General features: G+C 42.9%; 1 protein-coding gene across 1 annotated transcript; it reads left to right on the top strand.

Moving 5' to 3' along the window:
- The first annotated feature begins 1,389 nt into the window (after nt 1–1,389).
- On the top strand, nt 1,390–14,283 carry RAD21L1 (RAD21 cohesin complex component like 1). The gene is made up of 13 exons (XM_063404425.1): nt 1,390–2,717; nt 2,886–3,015; nt 4,492–4,591; nt 5,552–5,658; nt 6,034–6,216; nt 6,821–6,922; nt 7,899–8,009; nt 9,021–9,250; nt 10,058–10,160; nt 10,876–11,015; nt 11,709–11,789; nt 12,362–12,439; nt 13,207–14,283. The coding sequence occupies exons 1-13, from the start codon at nt 2,574–2,576 to the stop codon at nt 13,396–13,398; spliced, it is 1,701 nt and encodes a 566-aa protein (XP_063260495.1). The 5' UTR covers nt 1,390–2,573; the 3' UTR covers nt 13,399–14,283.
- Nucleotides 14,284–14,424: the final 141 nt, after the last annotated feature.

Below are 14,424 nucleotides of genomic sequence, written 5' to 3'. Positions count from 1 at the left end.
GCCAAAATTCACAATGAAACTGCAGGAGTGCTGGAGGGGAGAGACAGACGACTTGGAAAGAAAAGCACAGAGGAGGGAGGGAAGGAGTCTGGGAGATGAAGCAGGGTGAGGGAGCCAGACAGGGAACCAGGGATGAGTACATGTCATTCCTCAGACAAAATGATTGAACATGGATGAGAGGGACTGCAAATGGGAGCCTCAGGCAGGCAGAAGACAGCAGGTGCAGGAATGCGATGGAGCTAGACAGGCTGTTTGGCTCTGTTCCCAAACACAGCCCTGTGCAGCACAGCACAACTTTGGGGAGTGCACAGCTGTCTGGTGCCCACTGGCAGTGCTGACCCCTATCCAGCCTGACCACTGAGGTAAAGTTTCATTCCTGCCTCTTTAGCATTCACAACATCCCGTGGCAGAGCGAGCGCCCGCAGCCAGCACAGCTCAAGGTGACTCAGAGGTCAGGGAAAAAACAGCTGGGCAATTCAGGAGCTGGCTCTACATCACAAAGAAATCCAGCAGTTTGGGAGGGCCAGAGGTGCCCAGCACGTCATGGGCTCCCTGCCTGTCACTGCCAGTCCCTGTGTACCCCAGACACAACATCCCAGTGCTCCCCAGGGATTAGGGGAGTGAGGGGGTGGGTTGGGTTTTCTGATCCAGCAAACTGCTTCTGGGAGCTGTTGCCACCACCAAGGCAGGCAAGGCTAGACATCAACCTTGGTGCTGGGGAGGGCCGGAGCTGCACAGTGGGCATCAGTGAGGGTGGTCCCCTCTTGCAGGGCATGTAGCTCCCAGACAGGTTTGGTGCCCTGGAAGAGCAGTGGATACCTACTCTGGGGCTCGTGGGAGGTTCCTCCAAGTCCCTGTTGGGGATACAGCATTCCAAGGATGGTTTATAGCAAAAATCCCTCTACTTTCCCAAATATCTGAGCCCCAGCCCAAAGGCAGCCGGAGGGATGGAGCTCTGCCTGCCACTACGACCAGCTGCAGAGCCGCACTGGGAAGAGGCTCGGCACTTTTCTGGTGATAATTAAGATCTCGTTATATTCAGCTAACACCAGGGAGACAGGGAAAACCACAGGTGCCTTGTGATATAGCAACAGCTGATGCTCCGGGCTGTGCCTTGGAGCAACGGGAGCCTCACTGTGTTCCACCTGAATATAAAGCGTGGAAAGCACAAAGCAGAGGGTCACAAACTATTTTTTTCCTGGCTGGTGACACCTAAGTGTGCAAACATACTGTCTTCTCTCAGGGGTGGCTGGAGCTGACACAGATGGATGCTGTGCACCTTTTGCCTTCACCCTCTACACAGAGGTCCAACTTGAGGCTCTGGTTTTTGTTTAGCTTGTTTTTTGTTGGTTTGGTTGTTTTATTGACTTTGTGGGGGGTTGTTTGTTTGTTTGTTTTCTTCTGCAAATTTCCTTCGCCAAGGGAGTTTTATCAGACGTGTCTGGAGCCACGCAGAGGCTGCTCACCTGCAGAGAAAGAGATGGGGCGGTGTCTGCAAACGGGCTCTTAGAATGTCAAGGGTGAAAGGGGTTGGGAGAAGACGAGGGGAAGATGAAGGAGGGGCGGGGAATAAATATAAGGAGAGTAGAGGAGGAGAGATGGATGGAGACAGTGAGATTGCCCTCCACTCTCATGAACCCAAAATGAGGGGTGCAGCACCGTGTTCCTGGGCATGTGTGGATACTGCCGCTGAGCCCCAGGAAGGAGCAAGAAGCCATTTACACGGGAGGTCCCTGCCGAAGGCTCCGGGGCCGTGCGGAGCCGTGGCGAGCGGACACGGGCCCTGCGGGGGCTGCTCCGGGCCGGGCCCGCCGTGGGACCCCGCGCGGCGCCTTCCCGCCCTCGGCTGAGGCCTCAGGAGGGTCCGCCCGCCCCGCCGAGCCCCTCAGCGCCTGCTAATCCCCTCCGATCCCCGCAGAGCCGAGCGGGCTCCTCATCCCCTCCGGGCCCCTCAGCGGCTGGATGCGCCCATCCATCCCTCAGGATCCCACTAAATCCAACACGCCCCTTCTTGGATTTGCTCAGGTCCCCTGTCCCCTCAGATCCCACTAAATCTCCCTGTCCCCTCAGCGTCGTGGTCACCCCATCCCCTCAAGTCCTGCTAAATCCCCAGGGCCTGGCTGGATCCCCTTGTCCCCTCAGGCACTAAATCCACCCTGACCCCTGCCCTAAGAATCCCACCAAATCCCCCCCTGCCCTCTGAGGGTCCCGCTAAATCCTTTCATTCCCTCAGTGCTCTCAGGGTTCTCCCATTCCCTCAGCACCCAGCTGGGTGATCCCAGCCCTTCTGGATCCCACAAGATCCTCACATCCCCTCAATATCTGCCTGGGTGCCCTGTCCCCTCAGATCCCATAAATCTTCTCATCCCCTTCAGTGCCTGGTTGTGTCACCCCCATCCCCTCAGATCCCACTAAATTCCCCCTTCCCCACAGCACCCAACTGGGTCCCCCATCCCCTCAGATTCCACTAAATCCCTAATTCCACTTGGTGTCCCAGGACCCATCTTCTGTCGCAAGGGGGAAGAGCTCAGGGAATTTTGTCAGGGCTGCCCTGAGACCTTTGGCCAGGCACCATGTTCTACGTCAATTTGCTCATCAACAAGCGGGGGCCGCTGGCCAAAATCTGGCTGGCTGCCCACTGGGAGAAGAAGCTCACCAAGGCACATATCTTTGAGTGCAATTTAGAGGCCACCGTGCAAAAAATCCTCTCCCCAAAGGTAAGCTGTGGGCATGAGGAGGGATCTCCTGGAGAGTCCTGGGGTGGAGGTGTTGATCTCTCATAGAGAAGTCTATTACTTCTGTGTAATATTTTAATGTTTTTGCCAAAAATACAAGCTCCTGAACAACTTTTTTTTTTTTTTTTTTTTTTTTTTTAATCCTGACAGTTTGCTATAGCTCTGCGAACCTCTGGACACTTACTCCTGGGAGTGGTGAGGATTTACCACAGGAAAGCAAAGTACCTCTTGGCAGACTGCAGTGAAGCTCTGACCAAAATGAAGACAGCTTTTCGCCCAGGTGTACACAAAATTCAGCATTTTTTTCATCTGTGTCCTTTACAGCTCTCTTTTTAAAAGTTAATTTTTTGATATTTCTGTTAAATACACATTACTGACCCCAAAGGATGTGGAACATAGTAGTGCCTACTGCTAGTGTTTAGTCTGGCTTAATTTAGTGCTATTTCAGGTTTTTTACTCCCTTAACAGAAGCAGTATCTTAAGTGGGCTTACAAGAAGATGTTTGAGTTCAGCCTCCATTGCTAGATAATTAATTTTAATTTCTGATGACACCAACAACATGTCTAACAGTGCCAGTGCCAGACCTGACTGTGTTTTGAGCTTTAGCCATGTAGACAGGGAGAAGGGAGCTGAGATGACTGGAGCCTTTTCCAACAGGCTCTGTGTTTGGGCAGTAAATGGGAGGCACTGTTGTCTAAAAAAAGCCTGAGAACACCAGTGTTTACTGCCAGTTTTAATGTGCTTTGTGACCTGGTCTGTTCGAAAAATAGTGAATAATTACTCTGCATTATTCTCAAGGATATGATCACAGAATTACAGAATCACAGAATCATTTAAGCTGGAAAAGCCCTCCAAAACCCAGCCCAGCTGTTCACCCAGCACTGCCAAGGCCATCACTAAGCCATGTCCCCAAATACCACATGTCTTTCAAATCCCTTCAGGGATGGTGACTCCAGCACTACCCTGGGCAGCCTGTGCCAGGGCTTGAAAACCCTTTCAGTGAAGAAATTTTCCTGGTGTCCAACTGAAACCTGCTGGCCACAACTTGCAGCTATTTTGGAGATAGATCCTGTAGCAACTTGGAGAGCACCACACAGCTCAAGAACATACAACAGTCACCACTGTGGCAATAGAGACTTTACCTAGGTAGAAGGGGGGAGAAAAATCTCAGCAGAAGTGGTAAAATGCTGAAAGAGGCTTTTCAGCGATGCTGTGAAATCTCCATCAACAGAAATAGTCAAAAGTGATCTGACTTTGAAATTAACCCTGATATGAGCAAAAGGTTGGGTTGGATGTCCTTGAGAAATCCCTCCCCACGTGAATTTTTCCAGGATTGTCTGATTTCCAAGTGATTGCAGTCTGACTACACAATTATTTGATGCTGGAGAACAGTGATATGGAGACAGAGCAGAGGAAAGGAAAACACTGGTTCATTTTCAGTGCTGTGAAAGACTCTGGCCTAAATGTCATGTGGGAGAACCTTCCAGGGACTTAAAGCAGCTGTTCACCAACACAAACACTTACATATTTCAGGTCCCGTTGCAGCAGATTCTTTTATATCTGTCTGTAAAAAATAGATCAGCTTAAGGACATGGCAACTGAAATCTCACTTTCTGGTACCTAAGTTTACCTTTCTGTGATTTAGAATGGCAGCAGCCCCTCCTGACAGGTTTATAGGCTTATTATACCTACTTGGGAGAGAACACTGCTTTTATTTTATTGATTCTTATTTTGTTATGTTGTCTGTTTATTTCAGGGCTTCTTGACCTTCCAGAAGAGAACTTTGAGGCTGCTTATCAGTCCATTACATTGCCTGAAGAATTTCATGATTTTGAAGCACCACTACCAGATGTAAAGTAAATGCTTCCCTAGTTTTTATTCATTCTTTTAGTATTTTCTGAAGTAAAAGCTATACTTCCTGTTATCTGATCAAGACTCAGATTGGGTTGTTTTGATTTAATAACTGAATTCTCCTAAATTCTGAGCTCTACAAGACTACAGCCACGGCCCTTGGGCTTTGGTAGCTTTCCTCAGTCCGTTAATCAACAGACCTTCACAATGAAATTAATGTCTTGAACTTAGACTTCAGGATTTTAAATTGTCAGAGTGAGGGATGCAAACAGCTTTCTGAACCTCAGGAGAAGAGATAAAAATTAGTATTAATCCTGAAAGATGTGGCCAGTAACCACACAGTTTTGCACTGTTCCAGTGGGTAACTTCATTTTGTTTCTGCTCCAGTGCTCTCTGGGGTTGGGGTGTTTTATCTGCAATAGTCAGCCTGGCTCCTGAGAAAAAGCCAGCATATTTCTCAGGCTTTTTTGACACAAAGCAGCATTAATGTAGAAAACTGATAAAAAGCAGGAGGTTAAGTCATGTTTCTGATGGCTCTGATGCCCCAAAGGTCCAGGACAAGAGATTTCCACCGAGGGTTGCTCTGTACCTCCTCATAAATGCGGTTTGATGGGATCAGTAAGGGTTTATTATTTTCTAAGTACAGCTGCAATATAACACACTTTATTCAAGGGCCTCAGTGTGCTGACTCTGTAAAGGTGCTTTTTCTGCCTGCCCAAAGAGTTGTGTCATTTGATTTAAATGATGTTTCACTAATTACTTGCCTTCTGACATGGGCCTGGCAGATACATAAAAACAAAATCACAAAAGCCCAAGTTTACTGGCAAAAGAGAGTGGAGACATATGGGGGCTTGTGATAAAATGCCAGGATTGAAGGCTGTGTAGAAACAAGTTTTCACATTCCAGCTGAATGCTCAATGGGTTTCAGTTCATCGTATATATTTTATAATATTTTTTTTCATCAGGGCTATTGATGTTGCTGAACATTTTACCTTGAATCAGAGCAGAGCTGAAGAAATCACACTTGCAGAGGACTATGAAAGCAGTATACTTCTCTATGATAGAAACTTTGGTGAGAGATGTTGAGAAATTGGAAGCATTTCATAAGGGGAAGTATGTTTTCTGTGAAACTTCTATGTGAGCCCTTTCCACGTGTGAGAAAGGTGTGATTAAAGGTGTATTTGTTTCTTGCTTTTGCTGATTGGCCTATCATGATGTCTTAGGTTTAAAATTTTGTGTAAGCAATATAATCTGGTGTCAGAGACTGAGAATCAAACCAAACATCTCCTGCTTTTACTAAATTAGATAATATTGTTATTGTTTATTCCATTTGAAATGTGGGATGTCTTGCAATCTTTTAAAAATTACTTGAAAAACTAGGAAATTAATAAATCTGGGTTTCCAAAACTCACGCAGATGAGGGATCAGGGATTGTGTGTTCCCTCAGATGAAGAAGCAGATGCACTGAGGAAGCAGAGCTTCTTTGAGGGCAGTGTCCTGACAAGCAGTAACAGTCTGGTGGCCGACCCCAACTCAGCCAGCACCAGTGGAGACAAATCTGTGCTGCATGATGTTTACTGCTTCCAGGATGACCATTTTGGGGATGAGGAGGATGCTGCAGATATGATTGGTAGGGTTTGCCACTGGCAAACAGAATCGTTTCCTTTCCAAATATTTTTATTCTTACAGGAAAACAGTCAAGACAGCACCAAAAAGATTGTTGTTAAACACAAATTCTATGTTATTTGTTGTTTTAATACATATTTTTTCCTATCAGTCACTAAATCTGTGATCACTTAGAAACTGCCAAATCAAATTGGTTTAAAGGCTGTATTTCATTATTTTAGAACTAAAGGCATTAAATTTATGCTTAATGTTTAACAATTTAATTTCTATTTTCAAAGGTGAAACAGTGCAGCATTTTTATCCTCGCTGTAGGCAGCTAAGTAGCTTCTACATCCTTATGGCTTATTTATATAAATTTTACAGATAGATACCTGTTAACACTATTGAGGCCATAATTTAAAAAAACCAAAAAAGGTGGAAATCTCAAACTTGGGCCTAATCCCCTCCTTTGTGTGCTGTTGCAGACAGCCGTATCACTGACGGCCATCTGCAGAAGCTGAGCTTGCTTTCTTTGCACAGTATTAACCTTGACTAACATTAGGCTGTATCAGGCTATTCCATGACTTCTAAGGCTTAGAATGATTAGAACTATGTGTTTTGTATTTAAGAAATCCTGTTGAGGGATGAGGAAAATGTCCTAGATAAAGACATTCTTGATGTGGAAGAAGCACGCCCTTTGTCACAAGATCTGCCAGAGAACAGCACAGCCAGTGAGTTTGCAGTGCCTGCTCCATCTCACATAAACCCTCTGTTCCTGTGTTAATGCCTCATGTCACTCACATTCAGCTTTTTGTAGTATCCTTGTGCCTTTTTCCTTTCTTCAATTATTTTGCTTTTTTTCTTTCCCCCCAAACTGCTTCATCCTCCATTTTAGGACAATTTTATTTGATTTAGGGATTCCAAATTTGTAACTTGACATTGCTTAGAAACACCTTCATGTGACATCCTGGTGGATATGCTGTTGGTCCACCCTGCTGCTCACAGTCTGATGTCCCTTTTGAGGGGGGAATAAACCCAAATAAGGCTGTCCTGTAACAGTGAACTTCCCTAGTGAGAGCTTTAAAGATCTTTTCCAGCTGAAACAATTCTGTGCTTCTATTTCTGGCTTCATATTTCTACAACAAATGACACTTGAGTAGCTCATAAAGATGTTGCTAATCTTTTGGCTTGATGTTGATGTTGAAAGAAATTAAGCTTTGATAACTATTTCTGAGAAAATTTTGCTATCTTAAATCCTTACTCCCTCGTCAGAGTATTAGTTTAAAACAGAGAATTCTGGAATAGCTTTAAAGGGATAGAGCAGCTCTTGCCTCTCCTTGCTGGTGCTACCTGTTCCTTTTCTGTCAGCAGAAATGTCCACACTGCCATGCACTTGCCTGGAACTGGGAACAGATAAGGATTGAAACGAAACACCTTTGCCCCTGAACAATTTCTGGTGTGTGGGTTTTTCTCCAGATCAGTTCTTCTGTCTCTGCTACAGCCTGGTCATTCTGGGATCAGTGAAGGGGAGTGTGCAGGGCAGAGTATGAGAAGGAGCTGGTGAACATAAGTGAGATTATAAGCAAAACTGCAGTTTCCTATTTCTCACTGGTTTTGTCTGGTATCATTCTCTGTTGTGTGATTGAGAAATTTGGCCATATTGTAATTTTTTTTTTAATTTGGGTTATTTGCTGGGTTTTCTTGCAGCTGAGTCCAACTGTGCAGACACCGTCATTAAGGACGCAAATCACACAAGGAGTGAGACAATCCTTTTACTCCAGGAAAAAGAATTTGTGCTTGAGCCAGTTGATGATACAGGTCAGAAGTCAATCAGTTTCTGATGAATGTTTGCATTAACTAGATTTGGTTTGCTTCTTAGTAGTGAAAATACTTAATACTTACAATATAGATTATTTCCACCTTAGATTTCATCTTCTCCTGCTGTCAGAGTTCCATTTTACAGTAAATATTATACAAACCCAGGTTCAGGTTATTTATCTCAGCTGCCAAAATCTCTGTTTGAAGTTTCTTCCATGTACCAAGTCAAGTTTTGTTGCTCTTCAGCTCTGGTAGCATTGCAACCTTGGCCTCAGGGATGTTACTGAAGATTCATCTGAAAAACTTTAATTGCCAGTGACACATCAGTGACTTTTATATTTAAAATCACAATCCTAAAACTTTCAAGCCTTTGGAAAACATTGGTTTGTGAAGTTTTAACAAGGTTCAAGGTGAAAAGTATTACATTTCCTCTGTAGAGGAAATCTAAATGTCCCCTATCACATTGGCAGCTGTTTATGGATAAACAAGCTCATGTTGACAGCAATATTTACAATATTTGAATTTTCCGACCTGCCCAAATAATATCCAGGAAGTTATGGCTATATAACTAACCTGTGTCTTTCTTTTGTGTTTACATCTTGATTAAATTGCTAAAGGATTAAACTGACAAATACAGATATTAATTATGAGGTAATGAAACCTCTTGAGTGCATCAGCAGTTCCTGGAGCACTTAACTTCCTGATGGATTAAAGACAGCTTACTCAGTCTTGTTGCGCTATCATGTGTTCCCATTTAGTTCTCCTGTTCCCAATTCTTTATTAAAAGAGTCATTTATCTTCCACATTTAAATGTAAGGGAATTCCCAGTAAAAGAGTACAAAGAGTGAAAACTTCATAGAAACTTTGGAAGGAATTGCCTGTACACTTTGATTTTCAAGTCTAGGCAGTGTTCAGAAGGTTGGCAGCCAGGTTGAGTTACTGGGCTTTTTTGTGTGCCTAATGTCCTAGGAATAGACCTTAAGACTTGTTATTAATACTTGCTTTATGTAGCTGTCACCCAGAGGACAAAAAAGCAAAGGAAGAGGAAGCTGCTGGTGGATGTAGAGAAGGAGCTCAGCTGCCAAACCATTTACAAGCAGCTCACCAACTGCACAGACCTCCTGGCCACGCTGGACCTGGCTCCCCCAACCAAGAAAACGATGATGTGGAAGGAGTGGGGAGGTGTGGATAAACTCCTGTCCAGTGCTGCACACCCTGTGGGTCATGCTCAGCTGCAGAAGGTAAAGATCAGTTCCCTGTGGGTCTGTGCCACTGTGTAGGTTCTAGGATTGTTGCAGAGCTGGGATCTGACTGAGAGAGTTGTTGCTCTGTTGATGTGAACTTAGAGCTGGCTGCAGGTGTGCACTGAGCATTGCTCTGCAGTGCAGGTCTGATGGTTTGCACACTCACCACTAATTGTTCCATCATCTGTGGGGTCATGGCCTTAACCTCCTGCATGCCAACAAGTGAAAAATTACAAAAGAAACATGAGAGCTGATGTTTCATTTCACACACTGGCACCTGACTGATCTTATACTGAGACACAACTTTTTACTTTTCTGTCCATTTCTTTTACACTTTCTCCTTTGTTGTATTGTTTTCTGGTTTATTTCCTCTTTGTAATCAGTTTGAGACATCTTTTGTTTATATTTACTTTAAAGCTACGTCAGACATTATTATTAGAATATTGTAATGGATTTGGAAGGGTTCACTGCAGCAGCGCAGCTTCACCACTTAGAGTCCAGCTGCAGAATTACAACTTGCTCTTTAAAAGAATGAAAACTGCAGATATTTCTTTCATCCTTCCTTACTGGCTGGCTTCAAGAAAAATATGGTTTTTTTCATGGAATTCATGTTGGAGCTGCAGAAGGCTATTGCTTAAAAACAACAACAGTAAAAGTAGATTTTCAGAGTGACCTAATTCAAATACTGCAATTCTGGGTTGCAATCGTTACCATACAGCTCATATTCATATCTTTGTGTTGATGTTTGCAAATAATATGACATGATATTCTGAAAGCAAACATAGAAAAAATAATTATTTTCAGTTGTTTGAAAAATGCTTCAAGACTGACAGATTTAAGATGAGAACAAATGGAATACAAAGGATGTCTGAAATGAAAGAAATGAGAAAAGAGCAAGATACTACAGGTAATATTTTAATTCTGTCGTGCAGAATTAGCTGTTAGAAAGTATTTTCTATGTACATAATGTTTGAGAGACACAAGAGGTGTTTGTATGCAGTATTCCACAAATTACTACTTCGCTGTTCTGTTGTGTCTTAGAAATTAAATGAAATCCAAGTCTTTTCTTCTTTGTGGCAGAAGGAGATAGTTTTGGTTTCTTCTTTTGTTTCTCTAATTATCTCTGAAACTGCAGATTTGGGTAATGTTGCTGGTGGGGCTTTTTTAAAATAGATTTTTAAAAAAAAAAAAAAAAAGCTTCCCAGTTATTCTAAGCTTCATCAAACTGCTCTCCAAAATTCCAAATTAATGTAAATAGTTCTGCTTCTATCTGGAAGATGTGTTTGGTTAATATCAGGCATGAAGAAATGTTTCATTTTAAATCTTCTGAGAAGGATGTATCCACTTTCACTGCTTTGCTGTGCTGGGAACTTAACCTGCCTCAAAAATTAATTAACAAACCCACCTCCTGTGACTCCATAAAGGTCAGCTTTCAGAAGAGGAACACCTGCCTTGGAACATTCTTCTTCTGTTGGGAATGATGTTTCTTCAATATTTGCTTATTCTGGCTCTTCTTCTCAACGACTGTGAATTGGGTGTGATTTTTGGTTTTCAGTGGGTTTTTTTTAAGGACAGTGATTCACAGTAATTACCTCTTCAACCTTGGTTTTCTATTAATACAGAGATGCTGCCAGTAGAAGAGCCAAGTTACCTGCAGGAGCCAGCTTATTCCGAGACTGAGAGAAAAATTAGAAATGATTCCTTTATGTTGACATCACAGAATGACAGAAATGAAATCAATGAGAACTGTGGTGAAATTATAGTGAGCAGTTTTCCTCGGTTTTAGAGACCTAAGTGTGTCTGTTGGTTCCACTTTTGCTAAGGTTCCATTTAAAACATGTTAAAAAATTACTGATGTTTGGAAAGGATGCTAAAACCAGTCAAGAAAGCATTAAGTAGCTTGTGTGATGAAAGTTTAATTATAATTTGGTAAACTCCCACAATGAATGAATGATTAATTAAAATGTTTATTAATCAGCATAGATTGCAGTTTAATCACTAGGTATAAATGAGAGCTTAATATTAGATATGAAATATTGTACTGAAGAGACAAATACAATCTTTATAAAGAACAAAACTTATCTTTTGTGTCTCATATTGAGGAAATATTGAGGAAATACTTAAGCAGTATCTTCTCCATCTTCACTTATGCCTAAGGGCATTCTTTGGAGAATATGAGGCTCATTAATGTTGAAAAGTGATGAAATTGGAGCTAATGGCAGCAGAAAACGTGTGCTCCATGCCTGAACTCTGCCCATAGGTGTAGATTCAGCTGTGGGATAAATCCTACAGCAAGATCCTTCCCTGTATCAGGAAAGAAGTGGTAGAAATAGCAGCTATTAACTAATTTTGAAAAACTTCATTACAGTAAATTCTTTGAGCAGAACTGTGTAATGAGGATTGCACTGTCTGCATAAATGGTCAGGCCTAGTGATTGTCTTTTTCCTGCTCACAGGAGGATGGAGCAGCCTTTTCCGAGAGCTCAAAAAATTCCCTGGGCCAGGAGGCTGAAGCACAGCAGGTGGAGGTGCCAAAGGTGTGTGTCCTGAGCTAATGGCTCTGGCTTGTTTCAGGAGAGAACCCTGTTTCTTAAAAAAAACAAACAAAAAAACCCCAACAAGATAGCATCATGAACTTACAGGGAGTTTGACTCCTGGTGAGAAGGAAATCATTTGAACCTTGCTGGCTCTGAGGGTACTCAGGTACTCTGAAACCAGAGCAGTCAGCTGCAGACTTCAGAGGTTAAGCCCAAAATCCGAAACCAAATATTTGAACATCTCTTTAAGCCCCTGGCCAGTACAAATCCTGTCAGAATCCAGTCCCACAGAGCAGTACCTGGCTGTGGAGCTGCCTCACTAGGACCATGTCCATGGCCTGTTGCACCTGAGCTGTCTCTCTAGCACAAAGCACAAAAGTCTCATTCTTTCCTTTGTTTCACACAACCTTGTGTGAGCACACAGGTGTCAGAGGCTCCAGATTCCCTAAGTTTGGCCATCCAGATGCCCAGCTCCAGCTGGATTTTCAGTCAGGATGGAACTCCTTTCCTTTTTCTCATGTTGTGTGACTTTCTACACACCCTGACTAACCTTCTGTTTACTTCCTCTCAAGGAGCAAACAAGGACCAGGAAAGACAGTGAAGAAATAAGATGGGGCAAAAGAACTCTTCGGTTACAAAAAACTTTACAGGTACCAGTGCTGGGTTGTGTTACTAGATACCAAAAGCTGATGCTGATTTCAGTTAGACCATGTTAGAAAAGCTCTTCCTTCTACTGTCCATTGTGTCTCTGCCTCTGACTTGCAGCTTTTTTGTGGTATTTCTGTGGAAATGAGGATTCTGGGTGCTTGATGTGCGGTGCTCCTTTCCACAGCTGCTGGAATTGCGAGAATTTTCTGAATGCTCTTTTTTTTAAATGTATTTCAAAGGTTCTGTGCAAATAATAAAGGAATATTTACACCTGAGTACAGCCTTTAAAAAACAAGAGATAACTCTGAAACCAAACAATTGCTTAAGGATATTTATTGTTACCAATCACAAAGCATGATGGAAGCACTCCACTGGTGCAATGGAATTCAGTGGAATTGTAGCTTTTAGTACGCATACCAACACTATTATGGCATTAAAATGTTAAGAGCCACTTCTGTGAACACAGATGGAAGATAGCCAGAGAGCTTGTGGACTCCCCATCCCTGGAAGTGTTCAAGGCCAGGTTGGATGGGGCTTGGAACAATCTTGTCTAGTTGAATGTATCCAGGCTGGGGGAATGAGATGGTCTTTAAGTTCCCTTCCAACCCAAACCAGTGTGTGCTTCCATGGTTCTGTGGAGATTGGATCCTGTCTGAGGCATTCAGGCAGAGATATCCCCTCTGTGCAGTGCTCTCTGTTCGGACTCCATAGGCTCCACTTTTACTGGTGGAGAAGCTGACCTGACTGATTTGTCACTTCCCTCACGCAGCAACTGAAGAGATCGGGCGTGTGTTCCTTCAGTTTCCGGGAGCTCTGCCGGAGGAACACCCGGAGAGAAGCTGCAGCCACTTTTTACATCTTCCTGGTGCTGAAGAAGCAGCTGATCCTCGAGCTGCAGCAGCACCAGCCCTTCGCTGACCTCACAGCCACTGCTGGGCCCATGTTTGACAAGATCAGATAAACTGATCAGAACACAGCTGAGGTTGCATTTTCCAGCAAATAGTTTTCCTGGAAAAAGGATGGAATGTCTTGTCAAGCTGTGGGAGATGAGCAGAGCTCCCTGTCCTCTAAAGCACCCAGTAGTGGCTTGTGCAGGGGTCCTGCCCCAGGTGATCCCTACAGGGCTTATTATTAATATTTATAGTTACATGATGAGTTATATGATAGTTAAACAATATGTTGATAAAATACCACTAAAAGATATATTTTACACAAGAGAAAATATATATATTACATTTACATTGTGAAGGATTTTATAAAAATCCTCAGAGGAATTTTATAAAAGTCCTTGAAGGTTTTGAAGGACTTTTATAAAAACCCTTTCTCAGAGACTACCTTTGGAGCTTAAATTATTTTTGACAAGGCTTGTGTCTGTTAATACCATCAATAAGAGTTATCTGTTTACTCTCTAGAGCAAAAAAAAATTAGACTATTTAAAATTGTTCCTGTCAAAGAATGTTCAGTATTTCATATTTTAAGATCTGGGTACTGTCTCCAGTGTGGCTTTTGTGTCTTCAGGCAGACAGATGTTACATTGGCTCTAGAAGAGTCCAGAAGCTGCAGCAAGAAATTCTGTTTCCTAGAATCCTGCATTTTCAGATTTCACAGAGCTTTTTAACTTATTAACACCTTTATTCATATGTAGACCTATTTAAAAATGGATGTTAACTGAAATATTAGTTCCTTGCATTTTTATCTAATATAGGATAAATTTTATCCCTTTTTACTGTAATTTTCTGAAGCTCTTGGTTTCTGTCTGCCTCCCACCTGGAGGAGGAATGTTTGTGCCCTGCTCAAGTGCTTTGGTGCTGTGGGGACATCACTGTTCCTTCATGTAGAATCAATAAAAATTAGAAGATGTTTCCTTTGCTTGTTGGTGTTTCTTCTGAAGGATCAAATCTGGTGGGTTCATCTCAGAGTCAGGGACTTGGTGGTTTTACTAAAATGGGAAAGGATGAGTGATACTGTCACCCAAGGACTTCCAGGT

Source organism: Prinia subflava, chromosome 8, assembly GCF_021018805.1.
Source record: "Prinia subflava isolate CZ2003 ecotype Zambia chromosome 8, Cam_Psub_1.2, whole genome shotgun sequence".
NCBI lineage: Eukaryota > Metazoa > Chordata > Aves > Passeriformes > Cisticolidae > Prinia > Prinia subflava.
The sequence above is the reverse complement of the archived record's forward strand: the minus strand, read 5'-3'. Positions and strand labels throughout refer to the sequence as shown.